Here is a 26948-nt window from a genome sequence, read left to right on the forward strand (position 1 = left end):
TAATATTTTTCCTTTTTAGGAAGTAGTTACTAGAAAATTGTTAACGGTACACCATCACGGCTCGACGTTGGCAATCACTGGCGTATACTATATTTAGATGTATCGGATGTATAAGATTGCAAATCCAAAGATATTTTACAGATGCCACAAACTTTTATACCACATACATACAATATTTATAATTAGCGGTCTGTCTTCCTTCACACGCCTTTTTAAATATTTTGGAAATTAATATAGCCTACATTATATCTGAGTAACAATTCCTCAGATTTTGTTACTCAGATATTAACGTGAGTAGAGAGAAGTTTTCGAACTCGGTCCAGTAGTTTATGTGAAAAATGTCTCGTACATAATGTATGTAAAGTGACTAACAATGCACAAAAATGTCTCCTACATTTCAATGTTCAGATGATAGTTATGGTTGTCGACTGGGAATGGTTGGTACCCATCTCCCAGTTGATAGCTCATGTCTGAGTATCGTGATCAGCAAGGAAACATCTGAAGTGGATAATCTGTTTCCAACGATTTCTGTCCAGCGATGCGTCTTTGAGCGACGATGAGTCTTTACTTGATCGGTCCATCTGGTTGGTGAACGGCCACGTGATTTTTTACCTTCTGTGTTACCAACTACGGAAATTTCTCCAAGTTCTCATCGCCTGCTAGTACCCATATACATAATCATATGAAGTGCTATTTCTTTACTATTTTTGAAATATAAAATTTATTCCTAAGAGTTCATTGAACTTCGAATGGATTTGTATCTTTAAGATATAAGCTTACATCCCCTTCACTTTAGACTTTCTTAGCCACACGTAATGCAATATCGTTGCAGTTTCCTATTGCATTTTCTACTTTAGTACTCTGCATATCCGTTACGCGGAAAATAAAACGGATGTGATAATAGTAGAAAATGTTTCTTATAATCTATTTTATGTACTCCTTGTTTACATAAACACATTTTAACGTATAAAATAAAACATAATTATCTATCTTTTAGCATGTGATAAGTTTTAAGTGAATGTAGTTCGAACAAATAAATAGTTAATATATTTTTATTGATAACACGCACAGTCTAATTACACAAATATAAAGTTTAGGACATATGTTAGTATACAGAAGCAGATTTTTTGCTTTTATTCGTGGATTGTTCGTGCAGATAAAATTGCGAGATGGAAAGGGCCACCAGAGAAAATAAAGAAAGGTCCTCCTCTTGCACCGTGGGCTGACGAGCTTAAAGAACATGATGGGGAAGATTAGGAGAAACCTGCTTAAAGAGAGAGATGGAGATAGTCGTGTAGTTGCTCTATAAGAGGTCGTTAAAAAAAATCTGTTATAAAGTTTGTGTTTCTTTAGTAAAGATGGAAGAATGTTAATAAATGAGGCTTTATAATTATTATTCGTGCATTAAAATAACAGACACAACACAACACAAGATAAGCCTACGTGAGAGATTAAGTTAGAATGTATGAAGAACCTTCAACTGGTTCGTGCAGGTTGAGATGTACAAAATTACATGTTACACGATGCCTCGCCTTGTCACTTGAACTCTGCCCTCAACAAGACATAAGGCAGCTACTATTTATCATACATACATGCATGATATGAGATTTTTATCATAGGAAACTTTACTGATGAATAACTCATCAAGAAGTATTATCAACAAATATGTGTAAAGATTTACACTAACAATATTTAATGTATTATGACGGTAATGATAATTAATTGCTGAAGCATTACTTGCCCATTTTAAATGTTTGTCTGCCAATTAAGATGATGACTGGCCAACAGCGTCTTTTATCCTATTCCCTCATATACTGGAAGATATTAGAGGAATGCCAGCAGGACAAAACTACGCGTTACTACATTTTGGAAAACCAAATTCTAATAATAACATTAATCGTTCTCGGGGCAAACGGAGCAATCCTACAAAGGCACCCCCGTCCACACTCGCCGTGGACTTCACTAATGTTAGGGGGCTCAATACCAATATCAACGCAGTCCACTACCATTTAGAGACTGCTCGAAAGGGTTCCTACCGCTGAAATCGTGATACTTGGCGATTTTAACGCCCACCATGCCGATTGGCTCGGCTCTGAAACTACCGATCACGCGGGAAGATCCTTTCACGACTTTGCTTTAGCCTACGACCTGACACAAATGGTCCCTGCGATTACGCGAATACCAGATGTGGATGGTCATAAACCCTCTTTGTTGGACCTTCTGCTGACTTCACATCCGGAGAACTATCAAGTCTCTGTTGACCCGCCATTGGGTTCATCAGATCATTGTGTGGTCCGGAGTACTGTGCCATCTACGCGCCCTTCACGGCCCCGCTTTATGGGTTGTCGCCGTATTTGGCACTATAAGTCAGCAGATTGGGACGGGATGCGGTCTTTCTTTGCGTCCTACCCTTGGGGGCCTATGTGCTTTTCGCCGGAAGCTCCAGATTCCGTCGCCGCCTCTGTCGTCGAAGTGGTTCTGCAGGGCATGGAACTCTTTATTCCATTTTCTGCGGTGCCGATCGGTGGCAAGTCTCAGCCCTGGTTTAAACGTTCTTGCAAGGCGGCCTCGCGTCGAAAGCGAGAATGCTTTAAGGCATGGGCAGAGGCGGCGAAATCTCGTGATGCCAATACCAGCGAACTTAAAACAGCATATAACTCAGCCTCCAGGTCCTTCAAACGGGAAATCACTAAGGCAAAGTCAGAGCACATTGCCAGATTTGGCGAGAGATTGGCCCAACTCCCTTCAGGGACTCGAGCCTTCTGGTCTCTCGCCAAAGCTGTCCAAGGGATTTTTTGTCAGCCCGCTATCCCACCACTGCACAGGGAGGATGACTCGCTGGCCCACACTGCGAAGGAGAAGGCCGACCTTTTAGGCTGTCTCTTCGCGTCCAACTCGACTTTGGATGACCGAGGAAGATCACCACCGACCATTTCGCGGTGTGATTCTTCGATGCCGGAAATCACATTCCGGCAACGTGCTGTCCGCAGAGCACTATCTTCCTTGGACATTCATAAGTCGAGCGGGCCGGATGGTATCCCCCCAATTGTGCTGCGTACTTGTGCTCCTGAGTTGGCTCCGGTCTTAACGCGCCTTTTCCGGTACCTGTACTCGCTTGGCACTGTCCCGAAGTGCTGGAAAACCGCTTCGATACATCCGATCCCTAAAAAAGGCGATCGCTCTGATCCGTCCAACTATCGCCCAATAGCCATAACCTCCTTGTTCTCCAAAATAATGGAATCCATTGTTAACTGCCAGCTCTTGAGGTATCTAGAGGGCCACCAGCTGATTAGCGATTATCAGTACGGCTTTCGTCGTGGTCGTTCGGCTGGTGACCTTCTTGTATACCTTACACATAGATGGGCAGAGGCAATTGAGTCCAAGGGGGAGGCGCTGGCGGTTAGTTTGGACATAGCGAAAGCCTTCGATCGGGTGTGGCACAGAGCACTGCTCTCGAAGCTTCCAGCCTATGGGCTACCCGAGAAATTATGCGATTGGATCTCCAGCTTTCTGGCTGATCGGAGCATCAAGGTCTTCATCGACGGAGCATGCTCCGACCTTAAACCCGTGAACGCGGGGGTCCCACAAGGCTGTGTTCTATCCCCGACCCTGTTTCTTCTGCATATCAATGATATGTTGCAACTTAGCAACATTCATTGCTATGCGGATGACAGCACTGGGGATACTTTTTACACTGGCCGGGCAGGTATTTCTCGGGCAGTTGTCGATGAGTACCGGAACAAACTTGTGTCTGAAGTCGAAACTCTTCTACGTGGAGTCTCAGACTGGGGCAGACTAAACCTAGTCCAATTTAACCCCAAGAAGACACAAGTTTGCGCGTTTTCCGCTAAAAAAACACCCTTTGTCGCTACTCCTCTTTTCGAAAACACTCTTCTTAAAGCCACAGCCAGCATTGGAATACTTGGCGTTGACATATCGAACGACGTTCAGTTTCGCGGTCACTTGGAGGGAAAGGCTAAATTAGCCTCCAAAAAGCTTGGTGTGCTCAGCAAGGCGAGACGGTACTTCACTCCGGGCCACCGCATGCAACTATATAAAGCGCAAATTCGGCCCCACATGGAGTACTGCTCTCACCTCTGGGCGGGGGCTCCCCAGTACCAGCTCCTTCCACTTGACCGTATTCAACGCAGAGCGGTTCGAATCGTCGACGACCAATCCCTTTCCGAGCGGCTTGATCCTTTGGCGTTGCGTAGAGATGTGGGGTCTCTCTGCATCTTCTACCGCATTTACCATGGAGAGTGTTCAGAGGAGTTGTTCGGATTAATACCTGCAGCTGAGTTTCGTCATCGGACGTCGAGGCAGAGTACGAAATTCCACCCGTATCACCTCGACGTCCGCCGTTCCACAACAGAGCGTTTTTCAAGGCAGTTTTTGCCGCGCACCACCACTTTGTGGAACCAGCTGCCCATTGAGGTATTTCCGAACCAATTCGACTTAGGGTCCTTCAAGAAAAGAGCGTACCGATTCCTGAAAGGCCGGCAACGCACTCGCGAGCCCTCTGGCATTGAGAGTGTCCATGGGCGGCGGTATCACTTAACATCAGGTGAGCCTCCTGTCCGTTTGCCCCCTGTTTTATAAAAAAAAAAAAAAAATCTAAGTTAAATTTAGTTCATAAGCAAGCTATATATTATATCATCATCACTCAACCTGTTCTGTATTTAGTATCTAGTTCTGTTCTATTCTAAATCTAATAAAACGTAGTATTGTCTTTTATTGACATAACTTTTGAACATTTAATAATACAATTTTTAACCAGATTGAAGTTATGTATTTAAAACGTCGGTTAAATATATAACTTCAATCCGGTTAAAAATTGTTTTATTAAATCTAATAAAACGTATTAAAAGAGTTCTTGGATAGTTTAACTAATTATTATTATGTAATTACGGTATCACTATGTGGCGGAATAACAATCAATTACTACACTTATATACACTGAAAAACTTGTATTCTTTGACGTAAAGTTACGGGAAGAGATATTTTTTATAGACTCAATCTGATCTTAAGTAATACCGCTCATGCAATGCCAGAGGGCTCGCGAGTGCGGAGCCCGCCTTTTAAGAATTGGTACTTCTGTTCTTAAAGGACCATAAGTCGAATTTGTTCGGAAATACTTCAGTTGGCAACTGGTACCATATTGTGGTGGTGCGTGGCTAAAACTACCATTATTACTTCTATGAAATTTTTATTGAATTCACAGTAACGATTTAAGAATCAACTTTAAAAAAATAATCACGAATCAATCATAACATGCGTCGTTTATATCCGTATAAAGGTTGTATCGTATTAAAATTATAAATAAATACAAATTTTTATAGAAGACGATAGGTTGTTTTAAATTCAATTAGTGAAGAGGAAGCTTTAAACAATGAAACGCGATAAAAACTCGAGGTGAAGTCAAATATTTGGATAAGTAATAATTTAACATAATAATTCTAATAAACATAACATTGAAATGCTTTGAATTAGAAAAATATAAACTTGGCGCGGATTTTTTATTTCTAGGCTGAGAGGTATTTATGACAGTATTTTATATTTCTTAACGAACAATGTTGGCCTAGTGGCTTCAGCAAGCGACTCTCATTCTTGAGGCCGTAGGTTCGATCCCCGGCCGAAGTGGCCTTTCTTTCTATGTGCGCATTTAACATTTACTGGAACGGTGAAGGAAAACATCGTGAGGAAACCGGCTTGTCTTAGACCCAAAACCTCGATGGCGCGTGTCAGGCACAGGAGGCTGTTTACCTACTTACCTATCTATATAATATATGATCTAATAAGATTGACAAATGATCATGAAACAGATTCAGAAATCTGAGGCCCAGAGCTAAAAAAGTTGTAGCGACACTCGTATTTTATTTTATTATTCTTATATATGTGTCAATAATCATGTTTTAATATGATAATGTACACGTGTTTTCTGTTAATCGATTTGACGTTATTACAATACTACGGAATTAAAGTTCAAAATTTGTATGTTAATTAATAAAAGATATATATTATATATATAAACATCGATAGAAGTCTTAAATATAACTAAAAACCCTATAGCAACATTACGAAACTATATTCTTTATTTTTGACGCAAATTTAATTTTATACAATTGTTACACAATCCATTACAGTTTTAATGAGAAAATTTAAATGTAATTTCAAGTCAATTTTGCAGTTCGCTGGATGTTGCAAACGTTACGCAAAAGTTAAAAGATGACCGTAATTTTAACTTGAGCGTTGAGTCAAAAAACTCGTGCATATTGTGTATGTACCCGTAATATTTTGTATAACATAAAGAGATTTCGGCTTGTAAAATTTAATTTTATTGTATTGTATTGTATTGTATTTATCTGTTCCGTGATGATTTCTAATACAAACAAGTAGGTTTCTGTGTCTAACACACCGACGACTGTTTTGGATCTAAGGAATGCCGGTTTCCTCACGTTGTTTTCCTTCAATATAAATGTTATATAACATCTTATTTTTTAACCCTTAATTGGGCACTAGAACACAATAATGATAACACAGACACACATATTATTAGGCAACGTGTGCCAAAAGAAAATTAACTCACCGTTTTCCACCGAGATTTTAAAATGGGAGATATCAATCAGAGGATTGTAATCTCTAGCTAAAGGAATGCCAGCAAATCATGTGTTGCGTGCATGAACTTGCAACCCTAACACTTGGCGATGTCAATGTAATGGAAGATGGTTGCTGTACCAGCTAGTCACAGGGTCTCTTGGTAGAATGCTAGACCCTACGTTTCCCCTACCGTGACGTGATTGGTGGGAGAAGTTTAGTGGATAGGGCTGTTATAGTGTGTCCCATAATCTGTGCCAAAATGCTTTCTCCTTAATAAAAAAAAGCTATCGGAATATATGAATTTAACGCCACTAAAGTATATATCGTAAATCATAAAACATTACATTACAGAGGTAACAATAAAACAGTTTGTTTCATACAATAGTCAATACTTACATTGTTTATGTGGTTACGGAAGCATTTCGAAACGTTTGTACAGTTCCGGTCGGCGTCTTTTTGTACATTGGACACAGTGTTACTAACATCCCGAGTCTAGTCTACAACCTTGTATCACCTGTACGGTAATATGTACTAATGGGATACTAAACCCTCTTATATATATACAATCTCTTTACTTTTGTTCAACGTAGACAGCCACTACTAAATTTAAATATGGCATTTCGTTGTCTTGAAGTAATATTTCCTAATGAATCGCTAAGTGCAGTAAGAACTGCAGGAATTCAGTTCACCTGAGCTGAGTTCTACACAATTTCGTAGTCCAGCTGATCTTTAAAATAATAATATAAAATGTTTTATTTACTTTTTCAGGTAAGTCGACTCTGCTCTAATCGATTTCACGAGTGTTTAGATCGTATACGCGACGTAAGCGCGGCAATCTTTAAAGGTATGTATAATATACAATGTTTTCTATGCAAGATATAGTATGTTTTATAGGAAATAGAAAGACAATATATTGTTATTAATAAAAGACAGTTATATTTAAAACATTTTATAATATACTTTTCATACAAAATATAAATCAATAAAAGTAATCTTTCACAGCATCTGTTGCTATTTGGTCATATTAAAAATATTATTTTTGCAAAAAAGTAATGTTTAATAGAATAATTATATCGACGCTCATTAAATTATGTTAGTAAATATGACACCTAAAAAGGGTTAGTAACTAAGTATGGAATAACAAAAAATATTTTTTTTAATTCCGTCAATTATATCTAATACAATTTCAGTTCGTGACGAGTAACTTTTCGTGTTTAATTACAAAAATTACTCGGTCATGTTTTAATTGAGGCATCTTGTCCTTGTCAAAATCGTGCATTCTGATTCTTCAACGTTACCTCTAATTACCCTCATTGTCATTTCGAAAACCTGCTGAATTTAGGGCAACTCATAAATAAAATTTCACACAATCTTCAAAAAGGTTTTAATTAAAGTAATAAATATCCTAATTATCACAAATAATTAAATAATTGCCTGTTGTTTTAAGAATGTATGTCTTTATCCGTTACGCCCAAACATTATATGAGCCAGGGCCAATTACAACCACAACACACACACATTACATACTTAAAACGTACCCTGATCTTTAAAAGAAAAAAAAATGTTATCTTTCATTCTTTTTTATTATTTTTGAAGTTATACTTTTATCTTTTGGCGCTGTACACACACGTTTTTTATTTGATTATTGTTATTTTGTGTTTCGGTGTGTGTGTTTTGTGAGTAATAAATGTTATGTCTATGTCTATATGTCTCCAAATACGAGTGAAGATATCCTTAGTATTATATATTTATCAGAAAGATTGTTATGAAGTCTACCTAACTAAGGCATTTGACAATTGTCAAAACTAATATTTATGTCAGTTCAATATTTATTAGGAATCCCAAATAGATTATATATATATAATTTAAAAGGATTATTAATTAACGCTGACACTATCCGACCACATAGAACCCACTAGATAAATTCCAACCTTCAACTAGAATTACGACACAATTTGAGTACGATTAGTCGACCTCAGTAGATAAAGCATGTTTATTTAATGCTTCATGATCTTCCCACGAGTTTTTTTCCGAGTACTATCATTTGTTTTTGGAAGGTTTAAACGTGGCTTGCATTGTTGAAAAGCCATTGGAAAATTGTCTAGGTTAAATTGATTATTGAATTTACAATTAGTAATAGCAGTTAAGATTCCAATGTGTAATGGAATAGCAGCAGTTATCTTCTATTATTGTGGAATATAGATCTAGAATAAATATTTATTACATAGTTACATAATATACTGACAAGTTTTATTTATATATTATTGTATTATTTACTTGCGATAAAAGATAATAAGTAGATAACGAGTCTAGGCCTATGACTCTCACAGCTGAGCGCTAGAATATTTCATTTTGATGTAATTAACATTCCTATGTACTACGGTGGAGAGAGGATAATTAGTATCTTAAAAGCCCCCTTACGAGTTACATATAAATGATTTATGTTTGAAGATCTATGGTAAACACTGAAAAAATGAAGGGAACGGACGCAACGGAGACGAATTTTCAAGAAATAATGTTGAACAAAAAGCTTAAGAGACTTCTTCCTAAATTTTTCTGTTAATATTTGTTAAAACAAATAAGTAGTCCTTAATCATAATTCTTACCAATGCTATTTACTTAAGTTACAGACCTCCGACGACAATATAGTAGGGGAATCAGCTAAAGAAAATATATAAATATATTATATACACTCAAAATTTTAATTAATTTAAATAAAAATGTACAAAAAATAACACAATATATAATTTATGATGTACGTCAAAATCCCACCCAAAAAATATTTATTCATTAACAAAGGTCACACAACATACAAAAACACAATGCGTAAATAGACCAGTGCTGATAATTTTTGAAACCTAAAAAAATAATAGTAGGATGAAACCTATTGGAAAAGAAGGAGAATATTACAAAAATTAAAGGAAAAATAATTTACGGGCGATCTGAGGTCGGAATTATAATTTAAAGAAGATTCGTAGGGAAGGGTATGACGGGTCTGGGCGTTACTGCATACGATGTTTTGCATTTTCTGAGAAGATTTACTATGGTAATATATATATATTTTTTTACCATAGCAAAGTAGAGATTTCAACGAACTGAAAGCACACCAACTTTTTGTAAAAAGCTGATATTTTGACGGGTGAATTTTCGATTGAAAATTAGGGTGTTTTATCGATATTCATTCAAAATAAGGTGAAAAAATAAATATTTTTAATCAAATAAATTACAGCGTATTTGGGACATAGAAAGGTAAGTTTTCACCAAATTTCGTTAAAAAAAAAAATTGTAAAAGATAAAAATTAAAAACCAAAAATTTGGTTTTTTGAATTTTTCACATAAATTTTGAGGTTATGTGAAAAATGTGTGAATACAAAAGTTTTAGATCTTTTTATTACCTACAACTTTGCAATTTAACTTTCTTCGATAGGACTTTTAGTTTTGCCGGAAATCGAGATAAAACGTTTTTTACCCTTAAACCTCACCCCCCTACCCCTTCCCGACCTCAGATCGCCCGTAAATTATGTTTCCTTTAATTTTTATAATATTCTCCTCCTTTTCCAATAGGTTTCATCGTACTATTATTTTTTTCACTTTTTATTTATTTTGAAGGCTATCTGCACTGGTCTAAAATGTACATGACAAGTGTGCAATGGAAATTACATTTAAAGGGAAACATTACAATCATAAAAGAGAAAAATAATACAATAAAAATAAACTAGGTTCAGAAATATAAATATGCAATTAAAAAATTTAATATATTTCATCTTTGCAATTGTTATTATTGGTGACGGAACAACAATGGCTACAGCAAAATTATATAATAATATATAGATTTAACAAGTACAGCATTATAATTAAAACTATGTATCAGTATGTTTAATGCCATTCATAACCTCATAAAATAAATAACACGTGCCATTGTGCGTTTCCTGTAAGACATCAATTACTCGGAATAAAAATGTCAAGTATGGTGGAAATATACCGTACGCCTCGTTTCCGGTTGCGAACTTTGACCTTTCTGTATGAATTTCTTTGCTGCGAAATAAACGTGACATTGTTTTATATATTTTATGTAATTAGGTGTTGTCCGTGACTGCCTTTGGCTGGAAATAAAAATACTTATATTACCTGTTTTCTGGAAAAACATATTTGTGAGGTTTTTAAGATTGTAATCTTTGTGTGCACAGCAGTGTTTGCCTAGTGTCTTCAGTTTGCGACTTACATCCCTGAGTTCGTAGGTTCGATCCCCGGCTCTGCTCCCATGTACATTCTTTCGTAGTGCGCATTTAACATTCGCTTGAACGGTGAAAGAAAACATCGTGAGGAAACCGGCTTGCCTTAGACACAAAAAGTCGTCGGCGTCTGTCAGGCACGGGAGGCATTTAGATTCACAAATGATCATGAGACAAATAAGATATCTGAGGCCCAGACCTAAAAAGGTTGTAGCGCCAAAGATTTATTTTATTTTATTCTTTGTGTCATGTTTTATTCAGATATGTTGCCATTAGTGTGGTTCAATAACAACAATAATATTATCGACTTGTTTTTGTATTTTTATTTGTCCTAATTCTAAAAAGGTATCTTTTGTAAATGTTTTTTCATGTACACAGAATATATACGTCGCCGATTATACTTTTTCAATGTTAAAGTTAATATATTAACTAAAAATAATGTCCATAACGAAAGTGATTTTGGGTTATCATTATTTCTGCCATTTTTTTATAACGAAAACATTTAAATACGTTATTGATTTGCTACGAGTTTTTATTTATTTCGTTATTAAGCTTACGACATCACACACAGTCCTAAATCTACTAATTATTTCACAAAATCTTACACCTAAAATGTGTGACAATTAATGTAAGCATAAGTAGAGTTCAGTTTCATAAAAAAGTAATAATAGAAATAATGAACAAATTACAAGCGTTATGCTGTTCCATAGTTACCACCATCTCATGTTTAGTTATGCTTAATCCGTTAAGTAGCTCCGGCAGTGCTAAAACTCCAAGCTTCTGAGATGCGGGCATCAAGTGGATATATGTATTATCAGATAAGAACAAAACAGAAACAAGGAAATTAAACAATTTAAAAGGAAAGTAAAGCATCGTGATATTAGCATGTCATATGTTTGGGTCAAACTTAATAATTAAATATATGACAACGAAGTGACAATTTTTAATTTCTAAAAATACTAAGACATCAAGATCATAATTAGCCAAATCGTTACAGTCAAAATTACGTTAAACGGGTGATGTAGAAAGAAAAAAATGTTCCCAATTGAATTAAAAATTATAAATAACATTTACCTACAAAAAATCGTTTCGGTCTAAAATAATGAAAGGAAGTTTTAATTTGTAATTTTATTTATATCTTATTAAAAAATAAATTAGTGTTGCTAATTTCCGAAAAAAACCACTTATCTAGATGTCGGTTTCTTAATCGTTTGCGAAATTAATATGAACCACAGAAAAATTGCTAGTGTGTAAAATAGTTGTTTTTTTTTATATAGAACACGAGGCAGGAGGCTCACTTGATGTTATGTGATACCGCCGCCCATGGACACTCTCAATGCCAGAGGGCTCGTGAGTGCGTTGTCGGTCTTTTAAGAATTTCTACGCTCTTTCTTCATATACAACCCACGCGTTATATGAAGTCGACGTCTAGGGCATTAGGTTATATGAGTAACATCTTAGTCTTCAGTCGCACTCTTCGTTTCTGATGATTGTGTTAGTAGGGTCGCACAACTTCCTCCACTCCCCCCATGTCTTCAGCAAGCCTCTGCGCCTGTATGATGGTAAGAACCGTAAAGGCCTTTACTAGATCGGTCCAGTGAGTAGGGGATCGAGCCGTTGTTGAGAGCCTCGAGGTCTGGTGCCCACCACTCTGCCAGTCACGATGAGTTTTTCTAGACTTTCTGGATCTGGTGTTACATGTCCAAAAAAACTCAGGATGTGTTGTCACAAAGTGTCTAACAAGATGACAAAATGAGTAAGATATAGAACAATTAAAAATACAAATATTTTCCGCCCGTATCACCTCGACATCCGTCGTGCCACAACTGAGCGTTTTTTGAGGCAGCTTTTGCCGCGCACCACCACTATGTGGAACCAGCTGTCCCCTGAAGTTTTTTCGAACCAATTTGACTTAGGGTCCATCAAGAATAGAGCGTACCAATTCCTAAAAGGCCGGCAACGCACTTGCAAGTCGCTGACACTTGTGTGATGATAATACTTACATACATCCGGCAACGCACTTTTGAGCATTCTGACTGTGTGCGTGTCCATGGGCGACGGTATCACTTAACATCAGATGAGCCTACTGCCCGTTTATATCTGTTCTAGAAAAACAAAAACATTACTTAAACAATTTTATTTAAAAGTAATAATTTGTACTAATCTAATGTAAAAATATCCCTTCATCCATTACATTAATTAAGAGATACATCTTCATTAGTTCAACTGTTGTAATTAATCTGTGGCATGAGGTCTTCGTCCGGATGCTTTAAATTCAAACGCAATAAGCAACTTTCGATTTTATTTTAAAACAAGTTTATTTTAGTCGAAAACATCACGCGTTGCGCTTCAAATATAATAAATATCGTAACAACTTGTCAGGATCCTTTTTGTTTTAATTGAGGTTTTAATTATAAATTGATTGACGTTTACTAAACGCTCATCAGTAATTATGATTGAGCACTAAAATTACGATCCTCGCTGGAATTTGATTGAAATTTGCAACTTTATTTTTGTTATTATTGATTAAAATTGATTTCAACAGTTCATAAACTATATTAACATAACAACGGTAAACTGCACAATACTAATCATTGATACCAGGCTAGAAGAATTGGAAGAAGTTTCGTAAAATGGGACGTCATTGGTCACGAAATAAGAATGGTAGAAGAAATCCGACAATATAATGAGCACACATTTCATATCTATGGCAGAAAACAAGTTTTCAAGTCAATTCAGATATAATGTCAATATTCAACATTCCAACCCGAATTTAAAACACCATCAGCAATCATCCAAGTCCATGCGCTCATGAATTTGATACAAAGATACCGAATGACAAATACATAGATCAGGCAGAAGTTATGCAAATGCCGTCATAGAATGGTATCCCAGAGAAAGAAAAGAGGCTGTCAAATAAAGAGATGGGAAGATGATCTGCCGGATGGAGAAGATCAGCTCGTGAAAGAGACGAGTTGAAACAAGGGAAGGCTGCTGTATATATGTAGTTAAAATGTATGTCATCGCTTAGGTTAACATTTTGTAAGTGTATATGATCAGTGAATAAAGGCTTTATTATAACATAATCTCAATAAATTATAAGAAACTATAGAGAAGGGTTCAAGTTACACTTGTCGATATCGCGTTTATATTCTATAGTATTTATTGATGTTTATATGACTATAAAACTACGCAGTAACAATTAAGATATAATTAAAACAAAAAAGTCACAAAACGGCCCCACGTGTTTGACATGTTGTAAATATCTAAAAGTACAAGAAAAATAATAAAAAAATCAATATGAAGAGGTAGTTGAACCGCTTATTATTTAAGAAAACTTTCAGGATTTTCTTTGTATATTTCATGTCAACAATGATTCACCTCGCAGTTACGTGAAACAATAGCGTTTATAGCTGCTATTAAATAATTGTAACGAAGCACTGAGTCACTTGTGTTTTTGTTGCTAAAGGTCAGTACCACCTGGTATTGTATAACACTTGTCACAAAAAACTACTAGTGTATAAATAACATTGTCAATAAAAAACTTGAAGTATGTATGAAGTGTGTTTCTTGTATATTAGATACTAATTAATGATTAAATTTAAAAATCTATATAAAGAAAAATGAATCGCAAAATATGTGCGCAAAACTCGAAGACGGCTGGACCAATTCGAGTATTTTTTTTCTTCATTTATTCCTTGAGCAATGGACGGTCTTTATGGAGAAAGAAATTTAAAAAAATATATTTAAAAAAACTAAACTTTAATTTAGTAGGTACTTAGGTTTTTATTTAAAAAAAATATATTTAGTAAGCGGGGGCAGCGAGTTTCTAATATAATTATTATTTGGAGCTCCTTACAAAAATTATATAAAAAAACCTTGGGAGTTTAGAATATTGACGGAGAGTTTGTTGCGTAGTTCTTTTCCGTTTCCATCCGTTCAACGCCCTTGATTAAGAACTAATTATTAAACTATTTAGTCTTTACAATTTTCTTAACCTATAAAGTTATAATAAAAATAATTAAAAATAAATAAAATGAAAATTAAAAAAAAAATAAAAAGTTTGGTCCCTGTGGCAGTGTACCTTTAACGCTGGCAGCATTTCCTCGCTGTATTGCGAGACTTATTCTTTGAGCCAGGAAAGTGCCAGCTTATTTAGTCTTATTTTTTTACAAATGTTCATAAGTTCTTTGTGTTACCTATATGAATAATCATATTTTGATTGGTTTGATAAAAAAATTTCTTAAGACTTCTTTTATATATTAGGAAGAATGGTGTGGTTAATATTACTCAAATTAAAAAGTTTAATGTTGATTATATATTTGTAGACTTCTTTTCTTTTCAGTCGTGTCTGAGCGTTGTGGTCAGAAAGGAATCAGCTGGAGCGGAAAATCTGTTTTCATCGGTATCTGACCAGCGCCTCTCTTATAGTTTTGAGGACGATGTGATATGTTCTCATCACCTCTACGCATTGTGTTGTATTTGTAGACTTACGTAAATTTATACATATATTTATTCAGATGTTACCCCATAATGGAAATGAAGTAAACATACTTTGAAGTGAAGTTGGTCTACGTACAAGTATCGTGTAGTAAGTTTCATATCAAAATCATTTACTAATTTAGGTATCACAATGCACACTTATGAACGTCAAAAAGAAATACATATTAAATTACTTTACGGCGGTTTAACACACGCCCTTAGGATTAACAACGTACGAACCACTAAGCAACCACAGCAATTGTTTACTTTGGATTGTCTTTGTATCCAACTAAGTGTAAAGTAGGTCATTTTCTACACACCACTAAGTAATAGACAAGCGTGACGAATTTTTTGTTGACGTATTGTGCACAAATCTATGGGATTTGGCAGTAGGTGAATTGCTAAATGTCTCAATACTCAAATAGCAACACGTTCACGAAGCACGAATTGAATTAGGCAAATTTTGTAAATGTGAAATCAAGGGCGCCTTCTTCAAAAGTATTGCAATGTGTTGACATATTACAAACAAAAAATACCAGAAAGTAGGTACTGTTCGGTTCCTGGGTCATCGGGGTGCTTTAAATAATAGAGGATTTTAGTTTTACTCTATATTAACCATCGCGTAAAACAATAGAATATAAGCGAAATAATGAAATGTTAATTGCTATGTAACGAATTAATGTAAAGTAACAGTTGAAGAGAGCGCCTACGTCTGGCTGTACTCTCGGGGCGTAACTCCCATGATTTAGTTAATTGCTATGAAACGAATGACTGCAATGTAACAGGTACATAGGAAAAAGTATGAATTAAGAAAGTCATACTTTTTTTTGGTAACAGGAGACAAACGGGCAGGAGGCATGGACACTCACATTGCCAGAAGGCTAGCAGGTGCGTTGCCGGCCTTTTAAGAATTGGTTTGCTCTTTTCTTGAACCAATTCGGAAATACTTCAATGGGCAGTTGGTTTCACATAGTGGTGTTGCGTTGAGTACGTCTAACAAGTTTTTCTAAACTAAATAATAAACAGTATAAAAAAGGCATGTTTATGCTCTGCTCTTTTAGCATGACAAAACATCAAATACATATTCTCTAATTAGAATTGTGATCACGTAATTCATTATCAAATGTCGTGCAGTTCTATTAATATATTTAAAGTAAAGGAAATGAGTCACACCGTGGTAAGAAGCCGGTCTAGCGAGATTCGGGACGCCCCACCTGTTTCGTCTATGACCTATTTAAATGCAATCAAGTTTGACTTGTTCCTTTTAAATATAATACAAAATTTTTGTTAAAAAAGTTGCATAAAATGTTAAAATTATTCTTCAATTAGCGACATTTATTTGCAATTACGTAACCAAGGCCGGAAACAGGGGTTTAAGGAAACTGATACTTTTGCTCTTCTAGATAAGCTACGTTTTTAAAATATTATACTTTAATTTACAAAATCTTTAGCTTTAGGTTCCAAAAATCTAACAGAATTAATAGTTGAATTAATTCATTCAATGGAAACTCTTAGTTAGTAGGAAATTGATGCACTGGAGTTGTGGTGTTAGAGATGCCTCTCCTACCATGGACCGTAAAAAAAACTAACCAATCAATCTTGGTCTCAAAATTTGTACTCTCAACGACATGCTAGAACATTTTTACTTACTTTGTTCATATCGCCCGTTGCAAACCAGATAACCTGGATAAACTTGTTGTAGCCAAGCTGGTGTGACTAAGTCACGATTTTTACGTTTAATAACAGCTACTAAGGAAAGCTATACACCAATCAAAGTGGAGAGAAACTAGCAAAGCAGCAGGTTCGTTACATTGTTACGTTACAAGCGACCGTCGGAAATGAAGAATACGACAAGAGAAGAGGCTGAGAGTAACACTAGTTTATCAGATGTGATTGGAAACATTCGGAATCAGTGTTGACGTAATCGTGTACCCAAAATCACTTCGCTTAGCTGAAATCTTAACCAATATGTATGCAAAGTTGGCTTAGAAATTGTAACAAACGAGTGATATTAATTAACCGAACCATTAGCAACAGTAATATATTATATAATATTTTCAACATAAGCTCTAAACCAACATGTAAAAGATAAGCTTGGCCCATTTCTTAACATCGTCATAAAATAGTCTACGCAACGAAACCATTAATCAATTTTGGTTATTCAAAAGACGTCTCCACTTTAAGATGTACTTAAATTTAATTATTGTTTATGCAACCGTTAATTATGGCTATGGGAAATGTAACTTTCTCTCATCATTGAATGTACATAAAACTTATAAAGATAAGATGCGTTCATTAATGGGAAAAAGATTACGGCTTTAATGTAGTTTATTCTAGTTTATACATAATATCCTAATACAATTAAATAGTTAACAATAATAATGACTCTTCACTTCCATACAGTATTAGTTATGTATACACCTAGTCACATAGTTAATAACATTAGTTATTCCCATTAGTTCGTGTTCTACAGTATGGATCCCTTTTCGGTAAAGGCCTCCTTGAGCTTTTCATTTGTTTCTATTCTTTGCTTCTTTCATCCATCAGACCACCTTTATGATGTCGTCAGCCTATCGCTTTTGTGGTCCTCCCACTTTTCTTTTCCCCGGAGGTGAAAAAAGGCCCCTCAAGCGGCTTCTTTTGTCTGTACACCTTGAAATATGACCTGCCTATTTCCATGTCAGCTGTAAGGCGTGGGCTAGTGCGTGAGTGATCTTAGTCTTTGCTCGATTTTAAATATAATAAATTAAATAGTTACCATTGATTAAATTATCATGATTTTGATCTAAATACTCTGCTTTTCGACGAGGTTTTTGTGCACCCCATCGCAGCATACGTGGTATCGTAGTTACTGATACCAACCTGGCAGGCTTAAGCTCCTACATAAGTACTAGGCTATGCATAAGTTAAACCTAAACAATTTAACCCTGTCCAATGCCATGCCATGCTATCGTGAACTCCCACGATGGGAGGATATTGTCAATTAAGGCGATTTTAACGGATTAAATAGTACTTATCCGGAGCTGGATATATTTGGTAGTGGGCTGATCAGTTTTAAAGAAAGCATTGTGTATAGCATAGAAAGTGCCTATCTAGAACCTAATCCGCTGTTTTGCAGGTAATTCTTTTTATTGTGCTTACCATAAATTACTGGTATTTTATTTTAACTTGTATTTATTTTAATTGTATTTTTTAATTTTTTTTTGTAAAATTTATGTTTATCTAAATTGCCATACATTTAAGATAAATGTTTGAAACATTTACCATAGATTTGGTACTATGTATGATGTGGCAAACTTTAATAAATAAATCAATTAGCAGAATTTATTTTAAAGTATTTAAGAGCCAACTCATTCTACCGGAGCACGTAGTTTTAAATTGAGTAAGATTTTAATTGAGATCGGCTATTGACTTTCCTGTTTTTTGTGACTTAGACAAAATGAAGTTGCAATACTATTTCCGCAAAGAATAGTCAACGCTGACGACACGACCGGTAAACTTTTTATCAACTTTTCATCAACATTACTGTGACGGACAGGCGCTTCGAATCTAATTACAATATTGTAATTAAGTATCGCAATGTCATGAAATTAAGACGACAAAAAATACAAACAGTAAATTCAAATAGAAGTTTTTTATAAATGACATTTCTATTAATTTCCTCACGGTTTTTGTATCTTTTTAATTATATCTAAGATACACTTGAATTAAAGAAATCGTTATTGGATAACTTACTATGACGAAGATTATGTAGCTAATGTCGTATTGATTTATATTTAAAAAAATACCTTAAGTTTTTTTTTATCATCTCAGGCAAACATTGTTTGTGAAAGAGTCTGGCCAACTATGAACGGGAATCCCTTCCTGTATTAAATTCAAGAAGGGAATTAGTTCATTATGAATAGCGGTTTTAGTGGATGTTCCAGGGAACGCCATAAACCCTATCTGCAGTCATATTAGTGGTAACGAGAGTGTGTCTGATACATTCATACAACTCTTACTGAAGTGAGATTCCTTTTATATAATTACATGGTCGATTCTCTGACTAAATCTAATCTAAAAATTTTTTTATAGCGGTTTGTATATGTAAGATCTTGCGGTAAAAACATTCTGCATTTTGACATCTTCACGTTATGTGAAAGGAATTAGCGTCAATTCTCGAGATTACATTTGCAAATTGCTGTGTCATAATAATCATTTAAATCGCATTACCACACATTTATTTGCGACAGTTATATTTCAAAAATGGCTTATACGTCTTTATTTAATGGATTTTAACAAATTGTATCTAATATATAAAATTCTCGTGTCGCGGTGTTTGTGGTTAAACTCCTTCGACACGGCTGGACCGATTCTCATGAAATTTTGTGTGCATATTGGGTATAACTGAGAATCGGACAACATCTATTTTTTATTTTCCTAAATGTTAAGGGTAGTCCACCCCTATTTTTTTAAATATTTTTTTATGTTACAGGATTAAAAAATACATACAACCCCTAATTTTCACCCCTCTACGATCAACCCCTATTTTTTTATTATAAATGATATACATAGCAAAACGACGCTTGCCCGGTCAGCTAGTTATTTTATAAATTTCAAAATTATATGTATAATTTCAATGTTTCGATGTAACATAGAAAAAGTCTTTTTGATAGAATTTAATTTGATTGTTCAAAATATTCAAAAAAAATTGTCTAACCTCAAAATAGGTTTCAGTTCCGTCGACTACCTCTTCATCAGCGCAAATATCTATTCAGTGAGCAGTCTCTTGAGGTCTAAGAACAAGATCGCTTGATCCCTTAGCCTTGCCCTGAGATCTGGGGTATCTCTGCATCTTCTACCGCCTTTACCATGGAGGGTGTTCAGAGGAGTTGTTTTGAATAATAACTGCAGCTGAGTTTCATCGTCGGATGTCAAGGCAGAATACGGATTGTTCGTCGTTACACAACTGAGCGTTTCTTAAGGCAGTTTTTACGCGCACTACCACCAGCTGAAGTAATTGCGAACAACTTAGGGTCCATCAAGAGCGTACCAATTCTTGAAAGGCCGGCAACGCACTTGCGAGCCTTCTGGCAGAGTGACTTTGAGCGGCTGTATCACTTAACATCAGATGAGCTTCCTGCCCGTTTGCCTCCTGTTATACGTTAAAAAAAGGAAAAAAATCGGTTGTCTGTAAAGTCGGTTTACTGACGATAGTTGAACGTGACAACGTCATAAAAAAATATTGATGGGATGGTTGCATTTTTCAAAAAAAAAAAAATATATTTATTTGATAGGTATTTTGTATGGATACAGAGAAGGAGGCAAATGGAAATCACAATTGAATTGATCAAGTTACATTTATTTGTAGGCATAAATACAATTATGTCAATTTTAAATAGAACGCCTCAGAGCGAGGTAACGCCTCAGAGCGAGGTAACGCCGCATGAGTCATGTTTTTTCGTGCGTGCAGCCGGCCCCATCGAATTATAAGACGTTGTCACGTCAAAAGTAAAGTTAACTTATATCCCAGATTAAACAGCGAGGCAAACATTCGATTCGTTTACGTTTCGGCCAACTTCCGTATAACGGCTTCCTCTACAAACCATTTAGAAATCACACGCGGAAACGGTACCAATGGCTTTGTATTGCATTTTGAAGTCGCGTGCGCGTTAACATCACATACCTAACATCCTGATTATGAAATGTATCTATAGATATGTAATAACTACATAAGTGTATTCTTATGTAAAGATAAAATATATAGAAAATAAATATCGTACTAAGAAAGGTGTAAATGTAAGGTCTTTGAAATCGGTCGTTAATCGGAAATCGTTAACGATAATAAGAACATATATAAATTCTTGTTTTAGTATCTTATGACTTATGGCTATCTATACACCATCAGAGGATAAAAATGTAGCTCTCAAAACTTATCGAAGCTTAGTAAATAGAAGAGCAGAAGAAGCACGCTGGAGTTTTAGCTCTTCGTTGTCAACATCCCCAAGTCCGGCATAGCACGATTTGGTTTCTCGTTTCTTATAAAAACAGCAAAGGAGTCTAATTCTTTCCCCCTTCCATCTTCCCTAGACAGTATAATATTGGTTCATTTCGGCATCTCCTGGACAGGTGTTCCCTCCAGGCCACATCTCACTTAACATCAGATGGGATTGTGGCCAAAGGTTTCTCCAGTTCTGTAAAAAAAGGTGGTATTTGTATGGGATGTGCGCGGCATAGTTCATATTTATCGTTATCAAGATGAAATTTCAACTATTTGCATTCTCGAAATGTATGACAAGAATGACGTGCATAGGTTGACCTATAAAATTAATGTTAATATCAAAAAACAAAGTCTCTTTGTTTGTATTTTTTTATATTCAAATGGGCAGGGAGCTCACCTGCTATTATACCTCCTTTAATAGACACTCACGTTGCCAGAGGGCTCACAGTTGCCGGCCTTAAATCTTATATTTCTAATGTCAAGGTTGTATGAGAAGATAAAACAAAAAAAATTACATCTTATTATTTTCTATAAATGCGTGTTTATTGAGGTTAGAAACAGGTTAACAAATCGTATACTAAAAAACAATAGAACAAAGCAACTTTTTAAAGCGTTGCTAATCGTAAAATACATGCACTCCCGTTGAACATTATGGCGAAATATGACGAAATTCTTCTCTCAAGTTGTTTTCGGAGAAGAACACGAGTTAATCAACTTAAAACCTCACGACATATCGGCGACATTTGTCCGTCACGACTCGCCCCATATAAGGGAGCACTTAATAACTGTTTGTTTTAAATCCTCGTTCTAAGTTACGAAAACCATTGTCAACAAGGTATTAGACGGTAACAGCAATAAATCACGAAGAGCTTGTCTCGCATTGATCATAAATGCATACTGTACAGGAAGTGAAAAATGTATTAATGAAATAATTTACGTTGAAGAAATTTCTGTTCACGATTAATAGTTATGCTGGTAATGAATGGTACTTCCATGATTTTTGAGAGAAAAGTGGAAGGTAAATATCATAGGTATGGTAATCATTATTTTCCCGTTTTAAGTCCTTATATATTCACGTCTTATTACAGAAGTAAGCTACAATATTACCAAGATCCCAGATTTTAATTTTTTCTCGAGCTGGTTTGATTTGTTTTAAAATTAACATAAATATACAAACATCCGGTACTTATATATTACATAAGATATGGATATAATCGTTACCTCAACCTCAACCAGGTGGGTCTGAACACAGGATACAAATAAGTAACGGGATTTATAACGGCAGCACTTCGCGTGCGCTTGCGTCTATTACTAGTTTACGTGAGCCCATTAACGTTATGTAACAGCTGATTATGTTTAAGTATCGGTTAACGCCACTTATACTATATTCACGAGACTTTCTATATATTTTAAGCTATGCTGAAAAATAAATTGTCAATTTAAGTCGGACTTGAATTCGTGTATGCGGTGATGTTAATTATTTGACTATGTATTTGCGTGTTGTTTCCACGAGAATGTAAGTGCGTGCTTCTTTTTCAACATGCCCCCTGCTGATAGAGGACAAATCTTTGTTTTTAATTTATTTTATTATTATTGATTAAGTATGAATTACTTAAGAAGTCATGTGGAACATGGTGTAAGGGTTGCAGCTCCTTACAAAGATTTTGTAAAACAAAAAACTTGGCGATTGAAATGAGTGGCGGAAAATTAATTGCCGGTTCTTCTCATCCATTCTACGCCCTTGATTTGAGAACTGGCAGTAAATGTAAACTAAGTTTGAAATATATTTGAATGTATTTCTTTATTGACGTTCTAAAGTGTGATTTTAAATTTTGGAAAAAGTATCTAAAATGAAGGTAAATTTTGCACAACAATATAAAAAAAAAATAGAGAGACTCCTTTCTCAAAAGTTCAATGTACACACAGATTTGATAGCTAAAAGAGTAGCTCCCCTAGTGAACATGCTATATGACCTGAAAAGCTATCGAGTACCTATATTGAAGGATGTATATTAATATGTGTAACAAAATATGAACATCCTTGACGACGCCAACTTCCAATTCATAAAATTCAACAGGCTCAAGTGTTTGGGACATGTGCACCGAACTCACAACCAAGGCAAGAGAAAACTCGGTAGACCGGTGAGTTGGAGTGGCATGGAGTTGTCAATCTCCTCTAAACAATAAAACAATAGGTGTTCGAAATTGGGCGCACGAAGCATAATAGATTGAGATGTACATTGTACAGCCATTGATGATGGTGATGAACAAAACATTTTTTGACAGTTGACTTATGATACGTGGATTTAAATAATCTCGAATATACCGTATTGGTTACCATGGTTACCGTTTACATGTAAAAAAACAGTTACCATGGTAATAAACACCAATTTTCTTTAGTCCACTTTTTATTATAAATAATATTATAATTACCAAATTATAATATCATAATTTGCCGGGAACTACAATAAATATGTCTGATATTTGAGTATTTTTTTGAGTATTATTTTAGTATATAATATTATAATATTATACACCATTGCTCTGTTGGAATCTAACTTCGGAAAATTACGACTTTTTTGTGGATTGATGAGATATAAAAACTGAGTGCAAAATGATTCGGCTGAAGTTCGTTGAGCTGATAGCGGTGTTGTGGCCAACAATGGAACAGTATTACATAACGGTCTGCCGTTTTAGGTGCTACTTGAGTTTATCTTTATAATTTGATCGCCAAATGGCGATACAATCGGTACCTCAAGTATTGTTAAATGTTAACTGATAAACTGAGATGTGAAATTTATACAAATAAAACAATTTTATTTACAAGAAAAACAAACGAACATTCCAGAAAAGGTTTATACAAGGCAGTCATCGCGCCCATGTACACCCATTTTAGTATGACTTTGAGGGTTATTTTGGCTATGGTAGCTACTGGGACCCGATTCCACAATTCACTAGGTGAAATAAAATAAAATAATTATTATATTAAAACGTACTTATACCCACAACGAACCTGAGTCTTATATTAGTGCGGAAACTGAATCCACAAACCAACCAAACGTACTTATATTAAAATAATATAATTCTTATTAAAATATTTATTTATAACTTTACTCAAAGTTTCAAATAAGACGTTGTAATACCGTATTTAAAATAAATATGTATGTAAAAACACTTCCTATAAAATTTATCTGCCGCATACAGCTCAGACTGAAGTACGTGTTTTATCTAGCTTATTATAATTTGTTGAAATAAACTCTTACATGGTTTTCATGCCCAGAAACTAACTTGCGAAGATAAAACATAAATATAAAACATTTGGAAGAAAAAAAAACCGTGGTCAGCCGATTTAATATTATGATTAGACTCCATTGGTGTCATATTAACAACATCTATTGCGAATTGGTTTTACAATATTTTAACAGATGAGAAAATACTTATGGAACGTCAAGTTATATAATAATGTAATAAATTCACATTTAACCGTAACTTTTTTTAAATATTTAACCTGTAAGTTTCCTTTTAGCATTGATTTATAATACTTTTTAAAACCTCTCAAGTATACATTATATAAACTCTATAAAATAAAACAAAATATTATTATATATTTTTAATTCGAACTTATTAATTAAATATTCTTCATTACATACTCTTGGGGCAGTGGGCTTTCCGCAAAAGGCCACACGATCGCCAAGTACCACCGTGTCCCAAATATATTCATCAAATTATTCTTTAACATTGTCATATTTAGTCTTCGTTTTAACCTAGAATCTCTCGCTACCACTCCACTCATAGCATTTCTTACATGGTAAATAAACAATAGACCAGACCAAAAAATAAGTCCACCATTCAAGCACAAAAACAACACATAAACGTCTTTGATACTAGGTGGTTCCGTCGACATATATCTAAAGAAAGGATTAAAAATACGAAAAAGGGATAGGACTAAGTCATACTCCTGTATTCTAGTCAGAACAAAGTAGTAGTTATATATCGCGGAGTAAATTAAAGATATTAATATATACGTCAAGTAAAGAATGAAGTATCGTTGATTGTATAGTCCAATGCATCTTGAGAGAAAGAAGCAGTGGTGATCACGCCGTAGAATACACACATTGCACAGCTTACAATGCCATGCTTTCGCTGGGCGGATAATTTTGCACGTGTCACAATAGGATTCACCAACCCGAACACTTTTATTTACGCTGGTATTGGTAAAAATGCTCATAATCATATTACCGACAACGTTGAGAAAGCAGAAGGTACCACATATGACGTGGAAAGCATGCAGGAGTATCCCATAGTTGTAATGCTTGATGACAATCGGCCGAACAAGCGCCATCTCAAATATAAAGAAACACGGCGTTATCACATACACCAAAGCATAACATATTACTTTTTCATATACTCTAGCGGAAATTTTTGCAAATTTAAAAATCATTTTGCTACTGTAATTTTATTGTTAAAATTGACACATGTCAATCATGAGAATATTATCTTAATTAATGTCATAGCACTGAAAGAAGAATTTATAATAAAGAAAAAATAAACATTTACAAATTAGGTCTACGTCCTAATGCTACGAAATGGGAATAGTGAGATTTTTTCAATTGTCAACCAATATATAATAATATAAATAATTAAGCATTCGTACAAGCATATTATTGCGAATTTCAACTTTATATGCAACTTACCCCTCTAATGCGTAATTAAGAAGAATAACTAAGGAATTGGGCAGGGCACATGGTAAGCGGAACAGAAAAGTGGAAGAACAAAGTATTATAACTAAGGTCCAATATACGAAAAAGAGGGAGACAATTTAGAAGGTGGTTAGAACAAACTAAGGAAACAGCAGGCAGAGGAGGCCTTTGCCAAAAAGGGCACACAGATACGTAGCCATAAATAGATGATAGAAATATGAATGTATTTAAATTTAGTCTTTGTACAACTCATCAATGGGTTGGCCATTCACTTAGTTTTATATTAGAAATATTTTTTTTAAAATTATATAACAGCAATTATTTTTCATTTATATAAAAGCAATGTTATTCTTGTTATCTTAAAATGTACGGTTAAAGATTGTATAAATAGTTACACTTCAGCCCTCACGATGTTGACATTCAGCCCTTTGCACGATAGAAAGTGATATATCGTGCTCTTATTTATAGTAGACTTTCATCTCCCATCTAAATGTCAATGCTTTTATACCCTCATATGAACTATATTATTTATTCATGTACTGGTTTATACAATTCCGTTAGAATGACATTCAAAAGTATATGTATATACAAGGTAATAATAATGAATTTTAATCTAATAATATGCAGTTGAAATAATATTTATATTATTAGTAATTCCAATATCAACTTCATGTTCGGTAAATAATTTATAAATTATCTACATTGTGGGAAAGTTGAGCAAAATCCAGTTCAATTCCGTGACTAAATCCCGAGTTATAATTACAGATATTGCCTCAAATTTATCTCAACTAACAAGATATGAACTGATTTCGAAAATGTACCTTTCACTGGGGATTCTTATGAAGTAGGCCACTTAAATTTATTTAGTAACATAAATATAATTACACAAACAATGAGCATACCTATTGCAACGCTAATAACGTCTATTTTCCTGTCACTGAATTATGAAATGGAAGAT

General features: G+C 34.8%; 2 protein-coding genes across 2 annotated transcripts in view; one reads left to right on the forward strand and one right to left on the reverse strand.

The window, feature by feature from the left end:
* The window catches only part of LOC125056838 (probable serine/threonine-protein kinase dyrk2), a 107337-nt gene that overhangs the window by 26824 nt on the left and 53565 nt on the right, over positions 1-26948 (forward strand). The gene's annotated exons all lie outside the window — the stretch shown is intronic.
* Positions 24883-25772, reverse strand: LOC125056841 (probable palmitoyltransferase ZDHHC24). The gene has a single exon (XM_047660150.1). It carries the CDS (start codon positions 25729-25731, stop codon positions 24919-24921), a length of 813 nt encoding a protein of 270 aa, XP_047516106.1. The 5' UTR covers positions 25732-25772; the 3' UTR covers positions 24883-24918.

This window comes from Pieris napi, chromosome 15 (genome assembly GCF_905475465.1).
Source record: "Pieris napi chromosome 15, ilPieNapi1.2, whole genome shotgun sequence".
Lineage (NCBI taxonomy): Eukaryota > Metazoa > Arthropoda > Insecta > Lepidoptera > Pieridae > Pieris > Pieris napi.

Coding starts and splice junctions, on each gene's coding strand:
- LOC125056841 (XM_047660150.1), bottom strand. CDS start 25,731: ATGATTTTTAAATTTGCAAAAATTTCCGCTAGAGTATATGAAAAAGTA.